The 20,948-nt window shown below is 41.8% G+C and overlaps 2 protein-coding genes across 2 annotated transcripts; both read right to left on the reverse strand.

The window, feature by feature from the left end:
• Positions 1–1,756: 1,756 nt before the first annotated feature.
• On the reverse strand, positions 1,757–6,912 carry LOC111957272 (uroporphyrinogen decarboxylase). The gene is made up of 10 exons (XM_023978054.2): positions 6,732–6,912; positions 6,036–6,148; positions 5,803–5,882; positions 5,648–5,710; positions 5,218–5,415; positions 4,886–5,047; positions 4,041–4,175; positions 3,381–3,481; positions 3,074–3,140; positions 1,757–2,377 (listed from the first exon to the last, which is right to left on the reverse strand). The coding sequence occupies exons 1-10, from the start codon at positions 6,752–6,754 to the stop codon at positions 2,216–2,218; spliced, it is 1,104 nt and encodes a 367-aa protein (XP_023833822.1). The 5' UTR covers positions 6,755–6,912; the 3' UTR covers positions 1,757–2,215.
• Positions 6,913–7,258: 346 nt separating this feature from the next.
• LOC111956320 (tyrosine-protein kinase Lyn) lies at positions 7,259–20,918 on the reverse strand. The gene is made up of 13 exons (XM_023976772.2): positions 20,123–20,918; positions 17,499–17,635; positions 17,058–17,112; positions 16,787–16,892; positions 16,507–16,605; positions 16,234–16,337; positions 15,962–16,111; positions 15,581–15,733; positions 13,773–13,955; positions 13,532–13,608; positions 10,799–10,952; positions 8,587–8,718; positions 7,259–8,164 (listed from the first exon to the last, which is right to left on the reverse strand). Exons 2-13 carry the CDS (start codon positions 17,628–17,630, stop codon positions 7,962–7,964), a joined length of 1,548 nt encoding a protein of 515 aa, XP_023832540.1. The 5' UTR covers positions 17,631–17,635; positions 20,123–20,918; the 3' UTR covers positions 7,259–7,961.
• Between the last annotated feature and the right edge of the window lie 30 nt (positions 20,919–20,948).

Consider the following 20,948-nt stretch of genomic DNA (forward strand, 5'->3'; position numbering starts at 1 on the left):
AATCTTACTGGCAGCAATATCCTTGCCTATGAAGCCCTTTTTGTGCAAAGCAATGATGACGGCACGTGTTTCCTTGCAGGTAACCATGGTTGACAGAGGAAGAACAATGATTCCAAGCACCACCCTCCTTTTGAAACTTCCAGTCTGTTATTCGAACTCAATCAGCATGACAGAGTGATCTCCAGCCTTGTCCTGATCAACACTCACACCTGTGTTAATGAGAGAATCACTGACATGTTAGCTGGTCCTTTTGTGGCAGGGCTGAAATGCAGTGGAAATGTTTTTGGGGGATTCTTGGGGTTCATTTGCATGGCAAAGAGGGACTTGCAATTCATCTGATCACTCATAACATTCTGGAGTATATGCAAATTTCCATCATACAAACTGAGGCAGCAGACTTTGTGAAAATTTATATTTGTGTCATTCTCAAAACTTTTGGCCACGACTGTACATCTCATTTGTAATTTAAGAGTTTCCCCTGATAATCTCAAGCACCAGTGGTAGTGGTAAACGTGTGGACATAGGATTGCTAATTCATCTCAAATTGGGAGCTTCCCTTGAGAGCTTTGGTGAACTGCAGAGGTCAAAATCTATGGAGCACAACAAGCTGAACCAACAGTCCTGGATGAAGGCTTTACCAAGGCAAAAACAACCAATATAAATCCAATATATAATTTATTAGATCTCATTTCAAATACAGGTCCAATTCCAAACACAATCATTCTTAAATTTGACTGAATAAAAATAAACAGGGAAATAAACACTAGTGCTTATGCTTTAGTACATGTCACAGTCAAACAACAGTGTTTTCCATGAGACCAACACACAACCTTTCAAGATAATCACATTAAACCCTTCATGTTGTTGTAAGATGAACTACCTGATGAAAAAACGGAGCAGAGGTACACATATGAAATATTACAAGGTCGTGCACCACTTCAATGTTTTTCTTTTGTCCAAGGATTATCTATAGAATATAACCAAAATATTATTTACAAAAGAAAAATCACATACACTACCGTTCAAAAGTTTAGGGTCACTTGAATGTCCTTGTTTTTGAAAGCACATTTTTTGCCAATTAAAATAACATCAAATTGATCAGAAATACAGTGTAGACATTGTTAATGTTGTAAATGACTATTGTAGCTGGAAACTGCAGGTTTGTAATGGAATATCTACATGCAACCATCACTCCTGTGTTCCAATGGCACAACGTGTTAGCTAATCCATTTTATCATTTTAAAAAGGCTAATTGATCATTATAAAACCCCTTTGAAATGATGTTAGCACAGCTGAAAACTGCTGTTCTGATTAAAGAAGCAATAAAACGGGCCTTCTTTAGACTAGTTGAGGATCTGGAGCATCAGAATAATTTGTGTGTTTGATTACAGGCTCAAAATGGCCAGAAACAAAGACCTTTCTTCTGAAACTCGTCAGTCTATTCTTGTTCTGAGAAATGAAGGCTATTCCATGCGAGAAATTGCCAAGAAACTGAAGATCTCGTACAACACTGTGTACTACTCCCTTCACAGAATAGAACAAACTGGCTCTAACCAGAATAGAAAGAGGAGTGGGAGGCCCCGGTGCACAAGTGAGCAAGAGGACAAGTACATTAGAGTGTCTAGTTTAAGAAACAGACACTTCACAAGTCCTCAACTGTCAGCTTCATTAAATAGTACCTGCAAAACACCAGTCTCAACGTCAACAGTGAAGAGGCAACTCCGGGATGCTGGCCTTCTAGGCAGAGTTGCAAAGAAAAAGCCATATGTCAGACTGGCCAATAAAAATAAAAGATTAAGATGGGCAAAAGAACACAGACACTGGACAGAGGAACTCTGCCTAGAAGGCCAGCATCCCGGAAACTTGTATTAGCTAACACAACGTAGTGATGGTTGCTGATAATGGGCCTCTGTACGCCTATGTAGATATTCCATTAAAAATCTGCCGTTTCCAGCTACAATAGTCATTTACAACATTAACAATGTCTACACTGTATTTCTGATCAATATGATGTTATTTTAATGGACAAAAATTTAGTAGCGCAAGTCTGGATTTGTCCTGTGATAACATACTTGATAAGACCTGTTGGTAGATTGGTTTTCTGTGAATACATGATACATTGTCTCTATAATCCAATGCAATGTTGCTTAGTTCTTTGGGCGCTGCTCTCTGCTAGTATGATGACTGTGGTCAATGTTGCAAGGTGACGGGGGTGTTACTTGAGGTTGAGGTGGCGAGAGTGAGTGTGGACAGCTTCTACAAAGGCACCCACATTCTCTGGGTCCATGTCAGGGTACAGCCCGTGGCCCAGGTTGGCTATGTACCCTCTGGTCCCAAAGCCTTCCAGCATCTTCTTCACTATCTCCGATATACGCTCCTGCAGAAACAGAGACAAATGAGCATCACTTTTGAAAGTGTGCCGTATAAGTAAGAGCAGCAGTTTTGGGGTTAGCAAGTGCCTGGTTCAAGAACACAACAGTTGCTGGGTCATGTGCTTGTACTGTACAGTACCTTTGTACTCAAACATCTCTCTGTACCATGTGTTTTCTATTGTCAATATTATAGATTTATTTTTAAAATAATATAATAAAATCATTTTCGGAATGGTCAAACGTTTTCAGTGTAAACTTAAACGACTAAAACCAGATATGAAGTATGTAGAAAAAGATAATGGACTTATATATTTTTTAAATAAGATAATCTTTGAGAACAAACAATCTCCAAAACAAAAAACTAGACAGTCAGGGAGAATCAAGAATTCAAAAAAATTATGCATTCAGGAGTATTTTTGTCATGGGGCCCCCATTGATTTTGAGTCACTCATATAGCGTAAGAACACAGCATTAGTCATGGCAAGATGTGTATAATTGCAGGAAATTTGCTTTAAAACCGTAAAATGTTCTCTTCGCCCCATGGCAAAATGTATAAAAAGGCAGGAAATTAGCTTTAAAACAGCAAAAAGTTTGTCTCTGCGGCAAAGAGGGCGGCTCTTAAATGTTCAGTTGGCGACTGCACCATTGGCCACGCCCACCACCTAAGCCCCATTTTGATCCAGAAAAAACCCAGTGCTTACCTTGGGGGCATAGAGTGCACAGGGGTCCATGTTCCCCTGGAGACTAACCTTTCCTCCCGTCCGTTCTCTGAAATCACAGAGACAATAAGCTCATTAGGAAGAGTTCATTTACAAGGTGTTCAGTAGACAAAGCCAGGCATTTATTGTTGACGGGATAAAATTTTATAAGAGTGATTCCAATACAATTTAAACATATGACACAAAACGTCTTTTGCAAACGTTGGCTCGGCCATTGACTGTCTAGGAAGCTAACTCTCTGGAAATTATTCATAAATTGCTTTCTGTGAAAAGGGTTCATGTCCATTACCGTGCTGAGCGTGGATCGATGGTCCAATCCAAACCAACAACCTCATAGTGGGACTGAGAGAGGTCCTCCAGACCATAGTGGCCGTCCTTGGCAAACACAATCTGGAACAGAACATACAGGACACGGGGGGGTTACAGAATGGTCCAGGGAACTTAAAAGACACACCCGTGAAAAACTAAAATTACAAAACAATTGTGAAATATTTAATTATGAGCAGTGATGTACAGAAAAAAAAGGCTTCAGGTCGGCGTGAAAAAAAAGGTAACTGTTTCAATGCGTTTTTCGGCAAAAAGTGGGTTAACTGTTGGGCAATAAAAAGTTGGGTGAACTGTGTTAACTTGCATTTACCCACCACTACACTGCTGATTATGAGACCTATGACATGCTATATAATGATTCAAGGCATAAAAAAAAAACTCTAATGTATTTCTGACTATTCAAGATGACGTCTGTAGAGAAAAATCTTTGACCGTATAGTGCCATCTAATGGTGAAATATTACATCACACTGGCCAACATATCTCACTGCAATAAAGGCAAGTCTTTTATAAGGACAACGTAGAAGATGATAAACAAAAGCTTGTCTTGAAAATCTAGTGACATAAAATCCACAAAAAGGAGGTCTGTGTTGTTTTGTGAATGACAGTCTGTGTGGGCTCACCATGGGGACATCCTGGCCTGACTCCTTCAGCTGGTCTTTGACCTTACGGGCGATGTCTCGGAGGTAGGGCAGGGAGAACTCCTGGAACTCCACTGGGCCCAGACAGCCAGCATGGGACTCAAACACCTGCAAGGCCTGGAGAAACACAGGGATGGGGGATGTATCTACGTAGCACTACACTGAGTGTACAAAGCATTAGGAACACCTGATCTTTCCATGACACAGACTGACCAGGTGAATCCAGGTGAAAGCTATGATCCCTTTTGATGTCACTTGTTATATCCACTTCAATCAGTCTAGATGAAGAGGAGACAGGTCAAAGAAGGATTTTTTAGCCTTGAGACGACAGACATGGATTGTGTGCCATTCCGAGGGTGAATGGCCAAGACAAAAGATTTGACTGCCTTTGAACGGGGTATGGTAGTAGGTGCCAGGTGCACCGGTTTGAAAACTGCAACGCTGCTGGGTTTTTCACACTCAACAGCTTCCCGTGTGTATCAAGAATGGTCCACCACCCAAAGGACATCCAGCCAACTTGACACAACTGTGGGAAGCATTGGAGTCAACATGGGCCAGCATCCCTGTGGAACGCTTTCAACACCTTGTAGAGTCCATGCCCTGACGAACTGAGGCTGGGGGGTTCAACGCAATAGGAAGGTGTTCATAATGTTTGGTACACTCAGTGTATGTCTTTTGTATAACTTTAAGTGCTGTAAATAAAATGATCTACCTTCTATTCACCTGATAATTTTCCCATGTGCAAGAACTCTGAGCTAGCAGTGCACCTGAGGATAAGCTGTAGTAAGATACAGCTGGAACTCAATCTCCCATGATGCCTAGCTTACCTGTGCCCCAGCAGCCACCTGTCCCAGCAAGTACTCTACGATGACATCAGTCAGCATCTTTAGCAGCTTGTGGCTGGCCTCAGGGTGGCGGTACAGCCAGCGCTTAGCCTTGGAGTGGGTTGTTGAGCCTCCCCCCTCAATCATATAGGCCATTAGGGTCCACTACAGGGGAAAACAGATGATGATATGGGCCACTTTACCAAAGCCACTAGTCTAAGAAAACCAAAATACAACACATTTTTTTCTTCTGACTATTGAAGCAACCAATAGATTCTTTATTGAAAAGTGTTGTCTCTCTCTGTGTGTGTGTATGTGTGTGTGTGCCATCTCACCGGGGCACCAGTGAAGCCGATCAGAGGGACCTTGCCATCCAGTTTGTGGCGTGTCAATGTGATGGCCTTGAAGACATAGCCCAGCTCCTTGTTGACGTCCACCTTGTGCTGCAGGAGCAGCAGGTCTTCTGGCTCCTTTAGGGGCTCTGGGAACGTAGGGCCCTTTCCTGCCACCATCTGGACATCCATACCCATGGCCTGGTAGCAGGAGCACACATAAACCCAGACATTCATTGGGCAGTTCCATTCCTCATACTGTATCTGAGTTATGTATTTCCTCCTCTCCACATACTACACAAAGAGATGACCTTCTTACTGTACCTCATGTCATCTCTTTGTCTAGTATGTAGAGAGGAGGAAGAACACTTGTAACTGAATTGAGTAAAGTAATGGCAAATAAAAATATTTGTCAGACAAGGACTATTCTTACCTGTGGGATAACCAGGATATCTGAGAAGATGATGGCAGCATCAAATGGGAAACGTCTCAATGGCTGTGAGAAGACAACAACAAAAAATAGGTGAATGTTATCAATCAAGGCTAAGATGTTTTGTAGATCGTTTTATACCTGTACTGCTTAGCTACCTGGAGAGTGAGTTCACAGCAGGCTGCAGGTGACCGACACGTTTCAAAGAAGTCCTTCCCAGCTCTGAACTCACGGAACTCTACAAACAGACATGTCAATACCAGCAACTCATTAAAAGATGGATGGGTCCATTCAAACAATAACAACTTACTCATATTTGATTTAGCCTAGTGCTTGTTAATGTTAGTCTCTTATGTCAATGAAGACAATATGAGGGTGTAGTGAGGCCCACCTGGCAGGTAGCGTCCAGCCTGTCTCATACACCACACAGGAACATGGTTGGTCTCCTGGCCTTGGCATGCACGGAGGAATGCATCATTCTTCAACTTAGGGAAGTCTTTGGGGCTAAAAACGAAATATCATGTCAAAGATGGAATGAGACCATATGAAGTCATATTCTTATCAGAGGCAAGGCCTACTCCTCCCCTTATCCTAGTTATCGTGTTGGCCACCCACTATAGCGTGCTGTAGGAGCATGTGATCGAAAAAGATAAGTCCCCCCTCTCTGTTCTCAGCTGCACATTGTGAAACGGTTGAATGAAATTATGCAGGTTCTCTCTTTCTCATGCAACTTCATAGTGACACTGTCACAAATGCTTTATGTACCAAGCCTAACCCCTGACAATACTTCAATGTGACATGCTGCAAGTCTTCATCGTGTTCCTTTAGTAACTCTGTTAGCAGTTAACTAGCTAGCTTCTTAGCACACAATAAAAAAAAAACTAGCGAGCTACAATCAAGCATTAGAAGAACACAAACAACACTGCATGCACTTGAATGTCGACGTGATAGATAGATAGCTAATGGTTCAGTGTTTTGTAACGCTACGAATAAAATGTATATTATTCTATACAAGCTAAATGGTAAGCTAGTTAGTCGGCTAACAATTGCTTGCTTTAGAGTATCTAGGTATACATAATATACGTACAGTATTAGATCGTCATTTTCCATGATGGGACAGATGATACAATGGTTGAGAAAGTGTAGAAATGATGTTTACTTGTCCTAGATGTCAGTGGCACAATGCTGTCTGCTTCTTAACTGTCATCCAGAATGTTGTACAACTAAAATTATGTCACACCCCTCGGTTACAGGGCGCGGCCATCTTTAGAGAGTCACGTGACCACTATGGTTACGTTTCAACTTTTTGCCTCGCGATCCCCGAATCTTGAATGTTGCGCACTGTGATATCGGTAGTTGTCCGTTTATAACATCTTTTGATTGATATTTTTCATGTTTTGTAAGTTAATTCACTGACTCAAATGATCTGATTTTAAATCAGATCTCACATCGCATGGAGAAGTGAATTAACTGAAAAGCGCTAGTACAAAAAGAGGACATGGAACGCCACTTGTCTTGTCTGAAGATAAATACTTATATTTCTGGCATAGATAGTATATAATATAACTTTCTAGTGCTGATGACACTTTTCAAATGACTTATTATAGGCCAAAATTATGAAATATCTGCAAATAAGTATTTTTATTGATACATATCATTTGCATTTATTCAGGTTAATACAATCACAAACACGTGATGTCACACATCAATATCTCATTGCAAATAAAACTAAAATACAACAAATATACATGAAATAAATCATTAGTCTCATTATTTTCGTAATTCAGAAAATAACCCAAAAGACCAGCTGCTAAAATAAATCAATGTACCTTGAAATATAAAGAAAAATAGAAATGTAATAGATGAAAAGGTAAGCATCTGTACTGGTAAAATGTATGCTTGAATTCAACATGGCAAACAGATATGGCTAAAGTGATAATAAATATGTGGTAGAATGTCTATTTTGTGCTGTTCAATGTGATAATTATTCGACAGGTTTGATCAGAGTCAGTCAACAGTAAGCCATTTGTTATTCGATCATTTTCCGTGAAATGCTGAAATGCACAAGCAGGTCTATACTTCAATATGAAGTTGAATTCATAGATTCATCTTTAGCTTGCTTAACAAATAAACAAGCAGTCAACTTGTCCGACAATATCTACTTCCGCTGAATAGCTGATATTGTTGCTGGTGGATTGACTATTTCATAATGAAACTAGCACATTGGCAGATGTATGTACATCCCAAATGACACCCTATCCCCTACATAGTGCACTACTTTTGGCCAGAGCCCTATTGGGACTCAAACATTGACTTCCTAGGGCTGCTGTTGGTACTGGCCCTCTGTGGCGGTGTAAAAGTCATCTAGGACACTCTGGATGTAGTCAAATGTAGGCCTGTCATCTGGCTTGCTCTTCCAACAGCTGGTCATGATGTCATAGAGCTCGGTGGGACAGTTCTCAGGGCGGGGCATTCTATAACCTCTCTGCACGGAAGTCATCACCTCACCATTACTCATCCCTTGAAAAGGAAAAAGGGAACAGAAAGATTCAGAAGTGAGGCGAAGCAGATACTCTGAAATGCAGGTCGACCCAAATTGAAAAAAGCAAATGTGACCAATTATATTTTCTGTGGGGAAAATGGTTGATCAATAGCGGAAAAAATACAAATAAAGTCAGCAGGTATTTGGTATTTCCTGACGCATCACAATAAATACCATCAAACCAAATACAGGGTCCTTTTCTGGAGAATACCCCTCAACGATCTCATGCAATATCTGTCATTAACCAGCAGATGGCGATAAATATATGTTAACGCCTATTATTTCGTTCATTCAAGCTCTATATTTTGTCAGCATATCGTGGGGAAATCAGGCTTGAGTAGCTAGTCTTAAATATGAAAGTATTGTGTGTGTTTATGTGTATACGGTTGCATGTAATTACCTGGGTAAGGTATTTTTCCATAGGTAATGATTTCATACAGGAGGACTCCAAAGGACCACATGTCTGATTTGATAGTGAAGGAGCCATAGTTGATGGCCTCTGGTGCTGTCCACTTGATGGGAAACTTTGCACCTGTAATGGGCAAACAATCACATATTCAGAGGACGGAATAGTTTGACACTTATCTGCCTAACCAACCAACCAAGGTACAATTATATACACTAGTACATGTTTGGACTGCTGACAGAAGCATTCTTGTACAAACCAATATGCAATGATAACCAGTTTGCTTCTAGCATGTTTACATTGCTGAAATGTACCTCTACTTCCTCATTGGCATAACAAAAAACAAACACACTATGCAAAGCCTGATCCAAGTCCCTTAGATAAACATCAACATCATGTCCCTCAGCAGTACTGGTCTCTACAGATACGATCTTACAAAATATACACAATTACACTACTGTAATAACTCTAGAGAGCAACAGGGAATTTCTCTATACTGTCTTGCTCAGCCAAAGATGTGACACTAGACAAATCGTTTTGGGAAAAACTCACGATGCATGATTAATCAGTTACAGAACTGATTAACAGTAGTTACAGAACTACCCACCACAAGCGGACCAAGCAGCGTGGTATGGAGGAGCAGAGGGTTCAGGACTCCTGGACATGGGAGGAGATATTGGACGGACAGGGACCCTGGAGACAGGCTGGGTAATATCGCCGCCCGAAAGAAGAACTGGAGGCAGCTAAAGCTGAGAGGCGGCGATATGAGGCAAGGCAGCGCAGCAGGCACGAGAGGCACACGTTGAGATTGGCAGAGTCAGGCGATAAACCTGAGCCAACTCCCCGTGCTTACCGGAAGCAGCGTGGTACTGGTCAGGCACCGTGTTATGCGGTAAAGCGCACGGTGTCTCCAGTGCGCACTCATAGCCCGGAGCGCTATATGCCAGCCCCCCGCAAGTGCCATGCAAGAGTGGGCATCCAGCCAGGGCGGATTGTGCCAGCTCAGTGCGCTTGGTCTCCGGTGCGCCGTTTTGGCCCAGGGTATCCTGCACCGGCTCTGCGTTCTGTGTCTCCGGGGCACTGGGACGGTTTAGTTCGTCCTATGCCTGCGCTCCGCACGTGCCGGGCTAAAGTGGGCATTGAGCCAAATGGAGAGGTGCGAGTGGTAAGCACCAGATCTCCAGTGCTCCCCCACAGCCCGGTTCGACCTGTGCCTGCACTCTGGAGGGGCCGGGCTAAAGTGGACATTCAGCCTGGAGGAGTGGTGCCAAGGGTGCGCACCAGGGCTCCAGTGCTCCCCCACAGCCAGGTTAATCCGGTGCCTCCTCTACGCACCAGGCCTCCTGTAGGTCTCCCCAGCCTGGTGGGCCCTGTGGCAGCTCCACGCACCAAGCTGTCTCTGTGTCTCCTCCCTCCAGAGTCTTCCTCCAGTACGGACCCTCCAGCGACGCCCTCCAGTCCGGACCCTCCAGCGACGCCCTCCAGTCCGGAGCCTCCAGCGTCGCCCTCCAGTCCGGAGCTCCCAACAAGGGTCCCCAGTCCGGGGCCCGCTATGAGGGTCCTCAGTCCGGGGTCGGCGGCGAGGGTCCCCGCTCTAGAGGCGCCACCCAAGTGGGCCAAGCCAGAGGTGGAGCGGGGTCTATGTCCCGCACCAGAGTCGCCACCGCGGAGAAATGCCCACCCAGACCCTCCCCTATAGGTTCAGGTTTTGCGGCCAGAGTCCGCACCTTTGGGGGGGTGTACTGTCACGCCCTGACCGTAGAGAGCTTTTTATGTCTCTATTTTGGTTTGGTCAGGGTGTGATTTGGGTGGGCATTCTATGTTCATTTTCTATATTTTGTATTTCTTTGTGTTTGGCCGGGTGTGGTTCTCAATCAGAGGCAGCTGTCTATCGTTGTCTCTGATTGAGATTCATACTTAGGCAGCTTTTTCCCACCTGTGTTTTGTGGGTAGTTTTCTGTTTTGTGTCTGCACCAGACAGAACGGTTTCGTGTTCCATTTTATTATTTTGCTTCAGTGTTCAGTTTAAATAAATAATCATGAGCACTTACCACGCTGCGCTTTGGTCCGATCCTTCTCATTCCGACGACGAACGTTACAGTTATGAATATTATCACATGAATCACACATATGTATAACAGTATGGCCAAAGTACAGTATTAATATTGTACTAACTAATTCTAGCATGCACATATGGAAGGCTCACCCTCTCTGGCTGTGTACTGGTCATCTTCTATAACTCTAGCAAGGCCAAAGTCAGCTATTTTACACAGCAAACTCTCAGACACCAGGACATTGGCTGTTCTCAGGTCACGGTGGATGTAGTTCTTCTTCTCAATGTAAGCCATTCCCTCTGCAATCTGAAAAATTATGAAAGTTCCCCTCAGGGATTAATAAAGTACCTATCTATCTGAAATGAAACTCAGTTCAGCATTCGACCCAAATCAGTAAAACTTTACGACTCTGACTTGTGTCGTTTTGTTCCCATAAAACAGTACTGAAAATGCTTAATAACTAGACTTCTCTTCTGAAAAAAATTCAGTATGGCAAATGTGCAATGCTGCACAACATGCACCACATGACCAAAAGTCTTTGGACACCTGCTCGTCGAACATCTCATTCCCCGTTCTGCCAGTCACATTCTCTTAAAGTTCCCCAAAGCACACATCCCTGGGTCGCTCCTCTTTTCAGTTCGGTGCAGCTAGTGACTGGCACGAGCTGAAAAAAACACTCAAACTGGACCGTTTTATCTCCATCTCTTCAATCATGGACACTCTTACTGACTGTTGTGGCTGCTTCGCGTAATGTATTGTTATCTCTACCTTCTTGCCATTTGTGCTGTTGTCTCTGCCCAATAATGTTTCTACCATGTTTTGTGCTGCTACCATGTTGTGCTGCTGCCATGTTGTGTTGCTACCATGCTGTGTTTTCATGTGTTGCTGCCATGCTATGTTGTTGTCTTAGGTCTCGCTTTATGTAGTGTTGTGGTGTCTCTCTTGTCGTGATGTGTGTTTTGTCCTATGTTTAAAAAATATTTTTTTTTTTTTATCCCTGTCCCCACAAGAGGCTTTTTGCCTTTTGGTAGACCACCATTGTAAATAATAATTTGTTCTTATTAACTGACTTTCCTAGTTAAATAATGGTTTTAATTTTTTCTATAACATTCTCCAATCTTCTGGGAAGGCTTTCCGCTAGATGTTGGAACATTTCTGCGGGGACTTGCTTCCATTAAGCCACAAGATCATTAGTGAAGTTGGGCACTGATGTTGGGCGATTAGGCTTCCAATTCATCCCAAAGGTGTTCGATGGGGTTGAGATCAGGGCTCTGTGCAGGCCAGTCAAGTTCTTCCACACAGATCTCAACAAAACATTTCTGTATGGACCTCGCTTTGCGCATGTCTGCATTGTCATGCTGAAACAGGAAAGGACCTTCGCCAAACTGTTGCCACATAGTCGGTAGCACAAAATCGTCTAGATTGTCATTGTATGCTGTATCATTAAGATTTCCCTTCACTGGAACTAAGGGGCCTAGCCCGAACCATGAAAAACAGTCCCAGACCATTATTCCTCCTCCACCAAACTTTACAGCTGGCACTATGCATGTGGGGAGGTAGCGTTCTCATGGCATCCGCCAAACTCAGATTCGTACAGAATCTGCCAGATGGTGAAGCGTGATTCAGCACTCCAGAGAACACATTTCCACTGATCCAGAGTCCAATAGCGGTGAGCTATACACCACACCAGCCGACGCTAGGCATTGCATATGGTGATCTTAGGCTTGTGTGCGGCTGCTTGGCCATGGAAACCTATTTCATGAAGCTCCCGACGAACAGTTATTGTGCTGACGTTGCTTCCAGTGGCAGTTTGGAACTCGGTAATGAGTGTTACAACCGAGGACAGGTGATTTTTACGCGCTACAAACTTCAGCACTCTGTGGTCCTGTTCTGTGAGCTTGTGTGGCCTACCACTTCGCGGCTGAGCCGTTGTTGCTCCTAGACATTTCCACTTCGCAATAACAGCACTTACAGTTGACCGAGGCAGCTCTAGCAGGGCAGAATTTTGATGAACTAACTTGTTGGAAAGGTGGCATCCTATGACGGTGCCATGTTGAAAGTCTCTGAGCTCTTCAGTAAGGCCATTCTACTGCCAATGTTTGTCTATGGAGATTGCATGGCTGTGTGCTCAATTTTATACACCTGTCAGCAACTGGTGTGGCTGAAATAGCCGAATCCACTCATTTGAAGGGGTGTCCACATACTTTTGTATACATAGTGTAGGTAATGTTTGTATTTTACCTCTTGGTAGAATTGAATTAGCTAACAAACATTTGACTTGGTTATTACTCAACAGGTTTAAGTGAGCTGGCTGAGTCCATTCTGGGAAAGGGTTGATCTGGTAATCAGACAATTGTTTCATTTCCCCAACTGCATCCTCTTTCACTTTGTCTAACACGTTGTGCAACTGTGGCTAGATGCAGTTTTCCCAAGCCAGAACTGACCACACCTCTCAGTCAATCCACAAAGACCTGATTAGGAATTTCTATTGAACTAATCAGTATCTCAAGTGTACTGACCTACATGGAATGAGGTATTTTCCTTTCAAAATGTGTGACCTTTTTTAGGTAGTTTACTTCTTTGGGGAGGCATGTTATCAATGGTACCTTATGAATCATCATTTCTTATACTTCCATGAGACTCATACTTTAATAGGCGTGTGAGGCACCACTGGATGGTCTTCACTTGTCACTTCTATGTTCTTAGTTGGTTGCAACTCATTTGGAAAGTGTGTCACAAAATAGTATTTAGTTGCTATTCCTCTTTCTGGTTTACCAATGGAAAAACTGACATCATCATCTATTTCTTAAGTGGAAATGTCTGTAAAGTTGAGCCATAATCTTAATCCTTGTGACATATAGAGATGTAAGAAGAACATGCATTACCTGTGCAGAGAAATCGATGAGCTTAGGTAGCTGAACTTTGCAGCCTACCTCACCTTTTAGGAAATCTAAGAGGCTACCTAAAAAAGGAAAGAAACAAAATGTAGGAATAGAAACCAAACCAATGAAAATGTGCAAAGGTGACATACAGAACACTTATATAACTTATGTAACATCAAATGGTGTGTATTGATGAAAACATGTCGGCAAAATTATTAGGAATTGGACTTGAAGTGTGTGTTACCGTTGGACATGTACTCTGTGATGATGTAGATAGGCTCGACCTTGGTGACGACGGCGTAGAGGCGCACCAGTCTGTCGTGTTGCAGGGTCTTCATCAGGTTAGCCTCCTCAATGAAGGCCTCAGCTGACATGGTGCCTGGCTTCAGTGTCTTCACTGCCACCTTGGTCGTGTTGTTGTAGAACGCTGTAACAAGGAGGGTTTTACACAGTATGTAAAAATGTCTTCTGATCTCTAGGGCTACCTACTGTATTTTTTTGTCTTTTTATTTGAATGACATTTTGATTGGAAGATTTCACATAAACAGGTGACAGTGATTGCATGCAGTTTCACACGATTAAGTAACAAGGGAACCAATGGCAGTGACATAGAGTAGTGAAGCGTAGTTCATACTCAATAAATAGAACGAAGGAATTAAGCTGTAACAGTTCAGAAAAAAACTGTTTGTTTGAGAGAGCTAAAAGTAGACAGCAGGAGCCTTGAGACAGATACATTTTCATGTTTCAGCTTCACTGCCCTCTGAACAAACATCAACTGTAAGATGCCTCAGGGGAATGATGATAGAACTGCTAGAGAGACCATTGATTCAAAACAATAACTCTAAGTGTACGTCCCAAATGACAGCATATTCCCAATATAGTATATTACTTCTGACCAGGGCCCATAGAGCTTTGGTCAAAAGTAGTGCACTATGTAGGGAATAGGGTGCTATTTGGGATGCACCTAATAAAATGCAAGCTAGGGAGTTTCTCTGGATATATTACTGATTAACAAGTGGAGTTTCAGTACAAGTTTGAGCATTTTGAACCCTCCGTCCAGAATAGCATTTCTTTATCACATAAGTCTCCAACAATTTGATTGTTTCCACTGTGCTAGCTGAACAAGCCCTGAACTTCATCCTAATCTAAGCCTCTTAATTCCTCGTATTCATAGAAAAGAGGGGACTAAACTCTACAGAGACATAACAAATGCAAGGAGGTGAACGAGAGGAAACAGGACTGTCGACGGCTCCATCTGGCTGGCTGGCTCACTGTGCCATAGGAAAAGCCCTTAAAGCCAATGAGTTCAGAGAAAACAAAGGAAACATCTTGAGCGCCGTACAGGAGCCCCACAGTCCATTTGGATATTTGCAAAGATGACAACTTCCTGCAATTCATCAAGGCTGAGGTGCGTGAAGGTAGGACTTGAATAATAACAAAATCCAATGCAAATTCGAAGTCAGACATACTCACATTTCCTCTACAGATGCCTCTGATAACAGCGCCAACAGTTCCTTGTACCAGTCCCATCCCTCCACTCTCTAAGGCTGCTCACAATCTCATAGACAGTAGGATCAACATTTGACTGTCTGTCTGTCTCAACCGCCCTACCCCTGATACAATTACACCACAATAAAGTGATACTATTCAAAAACAATGGAGAATTCTGACCAAAGGCCTGCCATGACTCATGCATCCACTTACATTACAATAAAGATGACTTACTAATTTGGGATAACTGATAATCACCACTACTATGTTCTTGGTGAAATGACACACAGTCACATACTGTACAACCGTGGTTCCTAACCAGGGGTACTAGGACCCCTGGGGGTACTTGGCCTATCCACAGGGGGTACTTAGGAAGACTCATGAGACCATAGGCCTACTGATAAAATGTACATGAGGGGGTACTTCAGCGGTGCTCCAGGCAGAGCAAAATTCAGTTGGCGGTACAGTAACCAAAAAAGGTTGGGAACCACTGCTGTACACTCACACACACATACACAACACACTCCTCCAACAGACAGGGAGCATCTTTCGTTGACTCACCCATCCACACTTCACCAAATTGTCCTGCTCCTAGTTTCTTCACCATCTTGATGGACTCCTTGGAGATCTCCCAGGCATCTTTGTCCCATGGCTTCTGAGCTTTGGGTTTATCACACAGCTTCTCCAGCTTTCGACAGAGACCATCCGATTGTTCTGACAAGCACACAACAAACCAATGTTGAGACATAGCAGAGTGACATTACTATATTCTTCAGACAAGATATTCTTTATTTACTTTTAGTGAATAGAGAAGTTGAAAGTTTAAATTTGAAAGAAGCCAAGAAAAGTTTAAGGTCATAAATGGTCAAAGAGAAGAGTAACCAAGCAAGATGTTTAAGTTGGTGTAATATTACAGGTGGGCTCAAATGCAGTGGTACTCACTGTGATAATGATTTATCATGCTGCCAATATCAGGGAATGTGATCTTAGGAGAGATATAGAAGCCTCCGTTATCCAGCATGCGGATCTTATAATGTTTCACAGTGTCCGTCCCTTGGGCATCCACATCTCTGATAGACATGGAATAACTTCCTGATAAAGAGAAAAAAACGACCACAATTATACTCATATATTCAGACATCCAAATACAATAGAGTGATTCATGGACCATCTATTTTCATTAGAAAGACTTAGTTTCTCCAGTGGGTCCTTACCCTTTGATGTCTCACTCTCACGAATGAGGTAAGATCCTGCTTTGTTTGCAGGCGCCAAAAGTTGTCTCTCTGCGTCCTTCCTTGTAATTTCCTTAAAAAACCATCTACACAGAACAGAAAAACAATACTATAGTGACACAAATTAGAAATCCACTCTTCCCCTGAAATGAACGAAAAATAACAGCTACAGAATGTGCATCTATTAACAGTGAATAGAAAACCTTGTTGGCTCTGAGAGAAATGTGTAAAAGTAATTGTGATGACGACACTCACTCCTCTGTCTCCATGGTATTGGCCTCAGCAACATAATTGGAGGGTATGAACCCTTCTTTCTTAGAGGTCAGAGACTTAGCCTTCCACCATTCACCATGCCTGAAAACAGTTTGGATTCATATGATGTCAATAAAGGGGCACAACAAGAATATACCTATTCAATGATGACACTATTATCTTTTTATAAAATGCTTGAACAAACAAAATTCCTCTTAGTCCTACATTGGATTGGTTTATGTATAAAATCCAACACACTCAAATATGGAGAACAGGCACTTACTCTTCAAGAACCTTAAGCCTTTCCCCCTTCTTGAATCCCAAATCGTCTTTGTGTTTTGCATCATATGGGTATAGTGCAATAACTATTTTACCAGACTCAGATTGCTCTGTGTGAGATAAGAGGGACAGTGGGAACATTTGTCTGCAATCAAATAGTATTGGAATAATGCACTGCACAATGCACTGCAGAAGAAATGGAACCACCATACAATATTTGCTCTGCATCAAATATTACTGTAATAATGTGCAATAAAGAAATAAAACAAGCATACCTTCCATTTTCATGAATACCTGACCAGGCAGGAGACCTCCAGGAGGTGAGTTACTCTGTATCAAAAGATGATTTCAAATCACTACTCTGAACAGTAGTTTTTCAAATGTTGTCATGGTTTCATTGTGCTAATCTATGAACAGTAGTTTGGATCAAATGATAATCTAAAGTGAACAGATGAAACAGATAGAGAGAGAGAGAGAGAGAGAGAGAGAGAGGGCTGGAAATTGACATTTGTGCTATTGGGTCCATTTAAATAAAAACATTGATAAGTTGGTTACTTTTTCAATTTTCAAAGATTCATTAATAACACACTTGAACCATTTGTGTCAATTGTTTCCAGGTCAGGTTTTTATTTTGTTGTTGTAGTGATTACATTAGTAATCACTACAAGAATAATCACTACAAAAGAAATACTGTTTCCCCTGACAGTACTACTTACTGTAGCATTTGGTTTACTGGAGGTGGGATCTCTCACATATACAGTTTGGTCAGGACGTACTGGCCGTTGGTTCTTGCCATCAAGCACACCTCCATTCAGACCGTCATTTAGCTTGGATTTTTTACAACCCATGTTGTCTGTTGGAAAAGACACAGAAGTTAACTTTAATGTATTGACCTCGTCTTTTCCATTGGTTAAAACCACAGATGGCACATAGAATTTTGAGCAAAGCTTGCTATTCATCATTTCAATATTCCAACAAAATGGCCATGAAGGAATGAGTGTCGAGAAACGTAACCCAGATGATTATCAAGACACTAATATCAAACATAGATAAACATTGACAGTGTGGCTGTGTGTGTGAGACCTACTGTACACATGATCTTCACTGTACTACACTACAACACCACTTGATTCAGCAGGGATTGAAAATTAAATTACATCTCAAAATAGAAGAGAGTGGGTTATTATATATATACAACCAGCAGTGGTTGCAAATCAGTATCTTTCGCTCACTCACACACTCTTTCTCACATACAGACACACACACACACACACACACACACACACACATGTGCGTGGAGTTTGTAGCAGCAGTGGTTGAGTATAACAACAATACTGTGAAGGTAACAATCTTAGATCTGTACATGTTTTGCTATGTACAGTACATTAATACCATAGACATACGATACAAGCCGCGGTTTGCTATTACCGGCAGGAAACAGGGTTGTACAGCTGGTTCACTGATACCAGGGGCAACACATGATTTCCTGTGTCAAAACACATTTACTCACTCCAAAGACACTCCAATGCTCAGTGTCCAGGAGAATTCTCCAATGATTTCAGTTATAAGTTACAGATATCGTCTTATATCAAGAGCTACAAAATAATATAATTAACACAATAGGCCTATTGTTTGATCTTAAACCAGTGTGTCACTAAAACTGAGGGAGGGAAAACATTCATTTATTATTAACTATTCCAGTCAAAATTAAAATTGATTTTATCAGAGTGTGAGGTATTTTTCTTCCTTTACTTTTTCCTCAAACGTTGGATCCCTAAAAAAATATTGATCAGTTTTTCTTTCTGGCCAACTAACAGCTTAAAGGCACACCATTCATTTGTCCTAGTCTTGTATTTAATTTACCCCAAATGGAAACCAGATCAGAAACTATACTGAACAAAAATATAAATGCAACATGCAAAAATTGAGTTACAATTCATAGAAGGAAATCAGTACATTTAAATAAACTCATTTGGCCCTAATCTATGGATTTCACATGACTCGGCAAGGACACAGCCATGTGTGGGCCTGGGAGGGCATAGGCCCACCCACTTGGGAGCCAGGCCCAGCCAATCAGAATTAGTTTTTCCACACAAAAGAGCTTTATTACAGACAGAAATACTCCTCAGCACCCCCTCAGACTATACCGCAGGTGAAGAAGCCGGATCGGGAGGTCCTGGGCTGGCGTGGTTACACGTGGTCTGGGTTGAGAGAAATAAGCTTTTTGTGCATGTGCAACATTTCTAGGATCTTTTATTTCAGCTCATGAAACATGGGACCAACACTTTACTTGTTGCATTTATATAATGGATGTCTGATTGTGAACCATAGCATTTGGTTGTACTAATGCACTGTTGTTGGATGATATGGACAATGCATTAGACCATTAAGCAAGATATCTGTGATAAAAAGAACACATTCAACTCCTCTAGTGCTCTCTATCAAATGCTGAACAACAACCCCAACCCTGTTGGGTCCTTTGGGTCTCAGGCTCTGGCTGTCACAAGTGTTGAGGCTGATCTTGCTTGGTTGTTTATATGACAGCCAGGAAACGGCTGCAGACAACTTAGAAGAATCCAAATACAGAGGCTATGTGCTACTGTGGCTTCTGTACACTTCCTCATTTGACCAGCCACTGTCTTTTGTCAGACAAGCGAAAAACCCTATCTGCATGTATTTCTGTCTGGTGTTATTTAGGTCAAGGAATATTCAATTTTCTTTAGGAGTTAAGTTGGTTAAACAATACAGAAAATGCAATTCCATTTAGTAATGTTGAATACATAAAAATACACTTAGACCATGCCTCATACACTTTAGAGGGCACAGCACATGTGGGCGTGCACACGACAGGAATGTCCATCACACCATTGTGAAGTGTGAGCGGGGTGGTGATAGGAACCTATCGCATAGAAGTCTCCCACCGCAGACTGGTTGCCTCGCGCAATGTATCAACGCTACTAGGATCAGGTTTACGAGACTAGCTGCATAGTGCAGTCTACAGTTGAAATTATTTATTTAAAACACATACTTTGGGGTAATAATATGTCCACTCTTAAAACATCCCAAATTGAAAATATAGGCTACGCCAAGTTTGTACACACACCAATTTCTTTAGACAAAGGTTTCAGAACAATTTAAACTTGATACCTACACTGTGGATCGTATCCCGATTTTTTAAAAGAGAAAATGTGGACTATTTTGCCAAATAAACGGACTCGCCTAATGTCTATAGTAATAAAAATGAAGTCATGCTTGATTTAAAAAAAAAACTGCTGATAACTTTAAAAGACAGCTAGGCTATAGAATAGAGGTGCAATGCCATAATATAGGCTAGACTTACCTGTCAAATTTCACTAGTTATAGATGCGTTTTAGCCAAATAAAGAAAAATTGTTGTAATCCACAACTTTCGTATATCTTGCTCTTCATTAGAGCCGAGAATGGACTGTCATAGACTGTTACATTCACCGAACAGAATGAGGAACTTCATATGCTAAATTGTCGGGATTTTTTTTTTACTGTAACTTCCTGGTACAATGTTCATTCGTCCAAAGTATTTGCATAATAGCGCACAACTGAACACATTTGAAAGTCCAACACCTTCAAACATCATGCTAATTACACAGGTAATTTGAGGTCAAAGTCATATATTTACTACATACCTTTTACCTTACACTGGGTTATTTATTTTATACAGTCAGAGGCACTACAATTTATGAGGTGGACAGAGGGGACATTGTGGAACTACTGCCTGTGTGTTGTTATTAGTGAGAAGCAGTATGATGAAAAGTCAGCCAAAACAAGATATTTATTTCCCAAAAAGATACTAGAAATAAGGATGTGGCCATGTGTCTCTTGCAATTCTGCAGGGGCCAATATTATCATAAGACATACTGTATAATATAATAGCTGTCTGTATAACATGATAGTGTGATATGTGATTTTTATTGTCTGCTTAGATACGCATGCTGTCACGCCCTGACCGTAGAGAGCGTTTTATGTCTCTATTTTGGTTTGGTCAGGGTGTGATTTGGGTGGGCAGTCTATGTTCTATGATTTTCTATTTCTATGTGTTTGTCCGGGTGTGGTTCTCAATCAGAGGCAGCTGTCTATTGTTGTCTCTGAATGAGAACCATACTTAGGTAGCCTTTTCCCACCTGTGTTTTG

The sequence above is a fragment of the Salvelinus sp. IW2-2015 genome, linkage group LG32, assembly GCF_002910315.2.
Source record: "Salvelinus sp. IW2-2015 linkage group LG32, ASM291031v2, whole genome shotgun sequence".
Taxonomy (NCBI): domain Eukaryota; kingdom Metazoa; phylum Chordata; class Actinopteri; order Salmoniformes; family Salmonidae; genus Salvelinus; species Salvelinus sp. IW2-2015.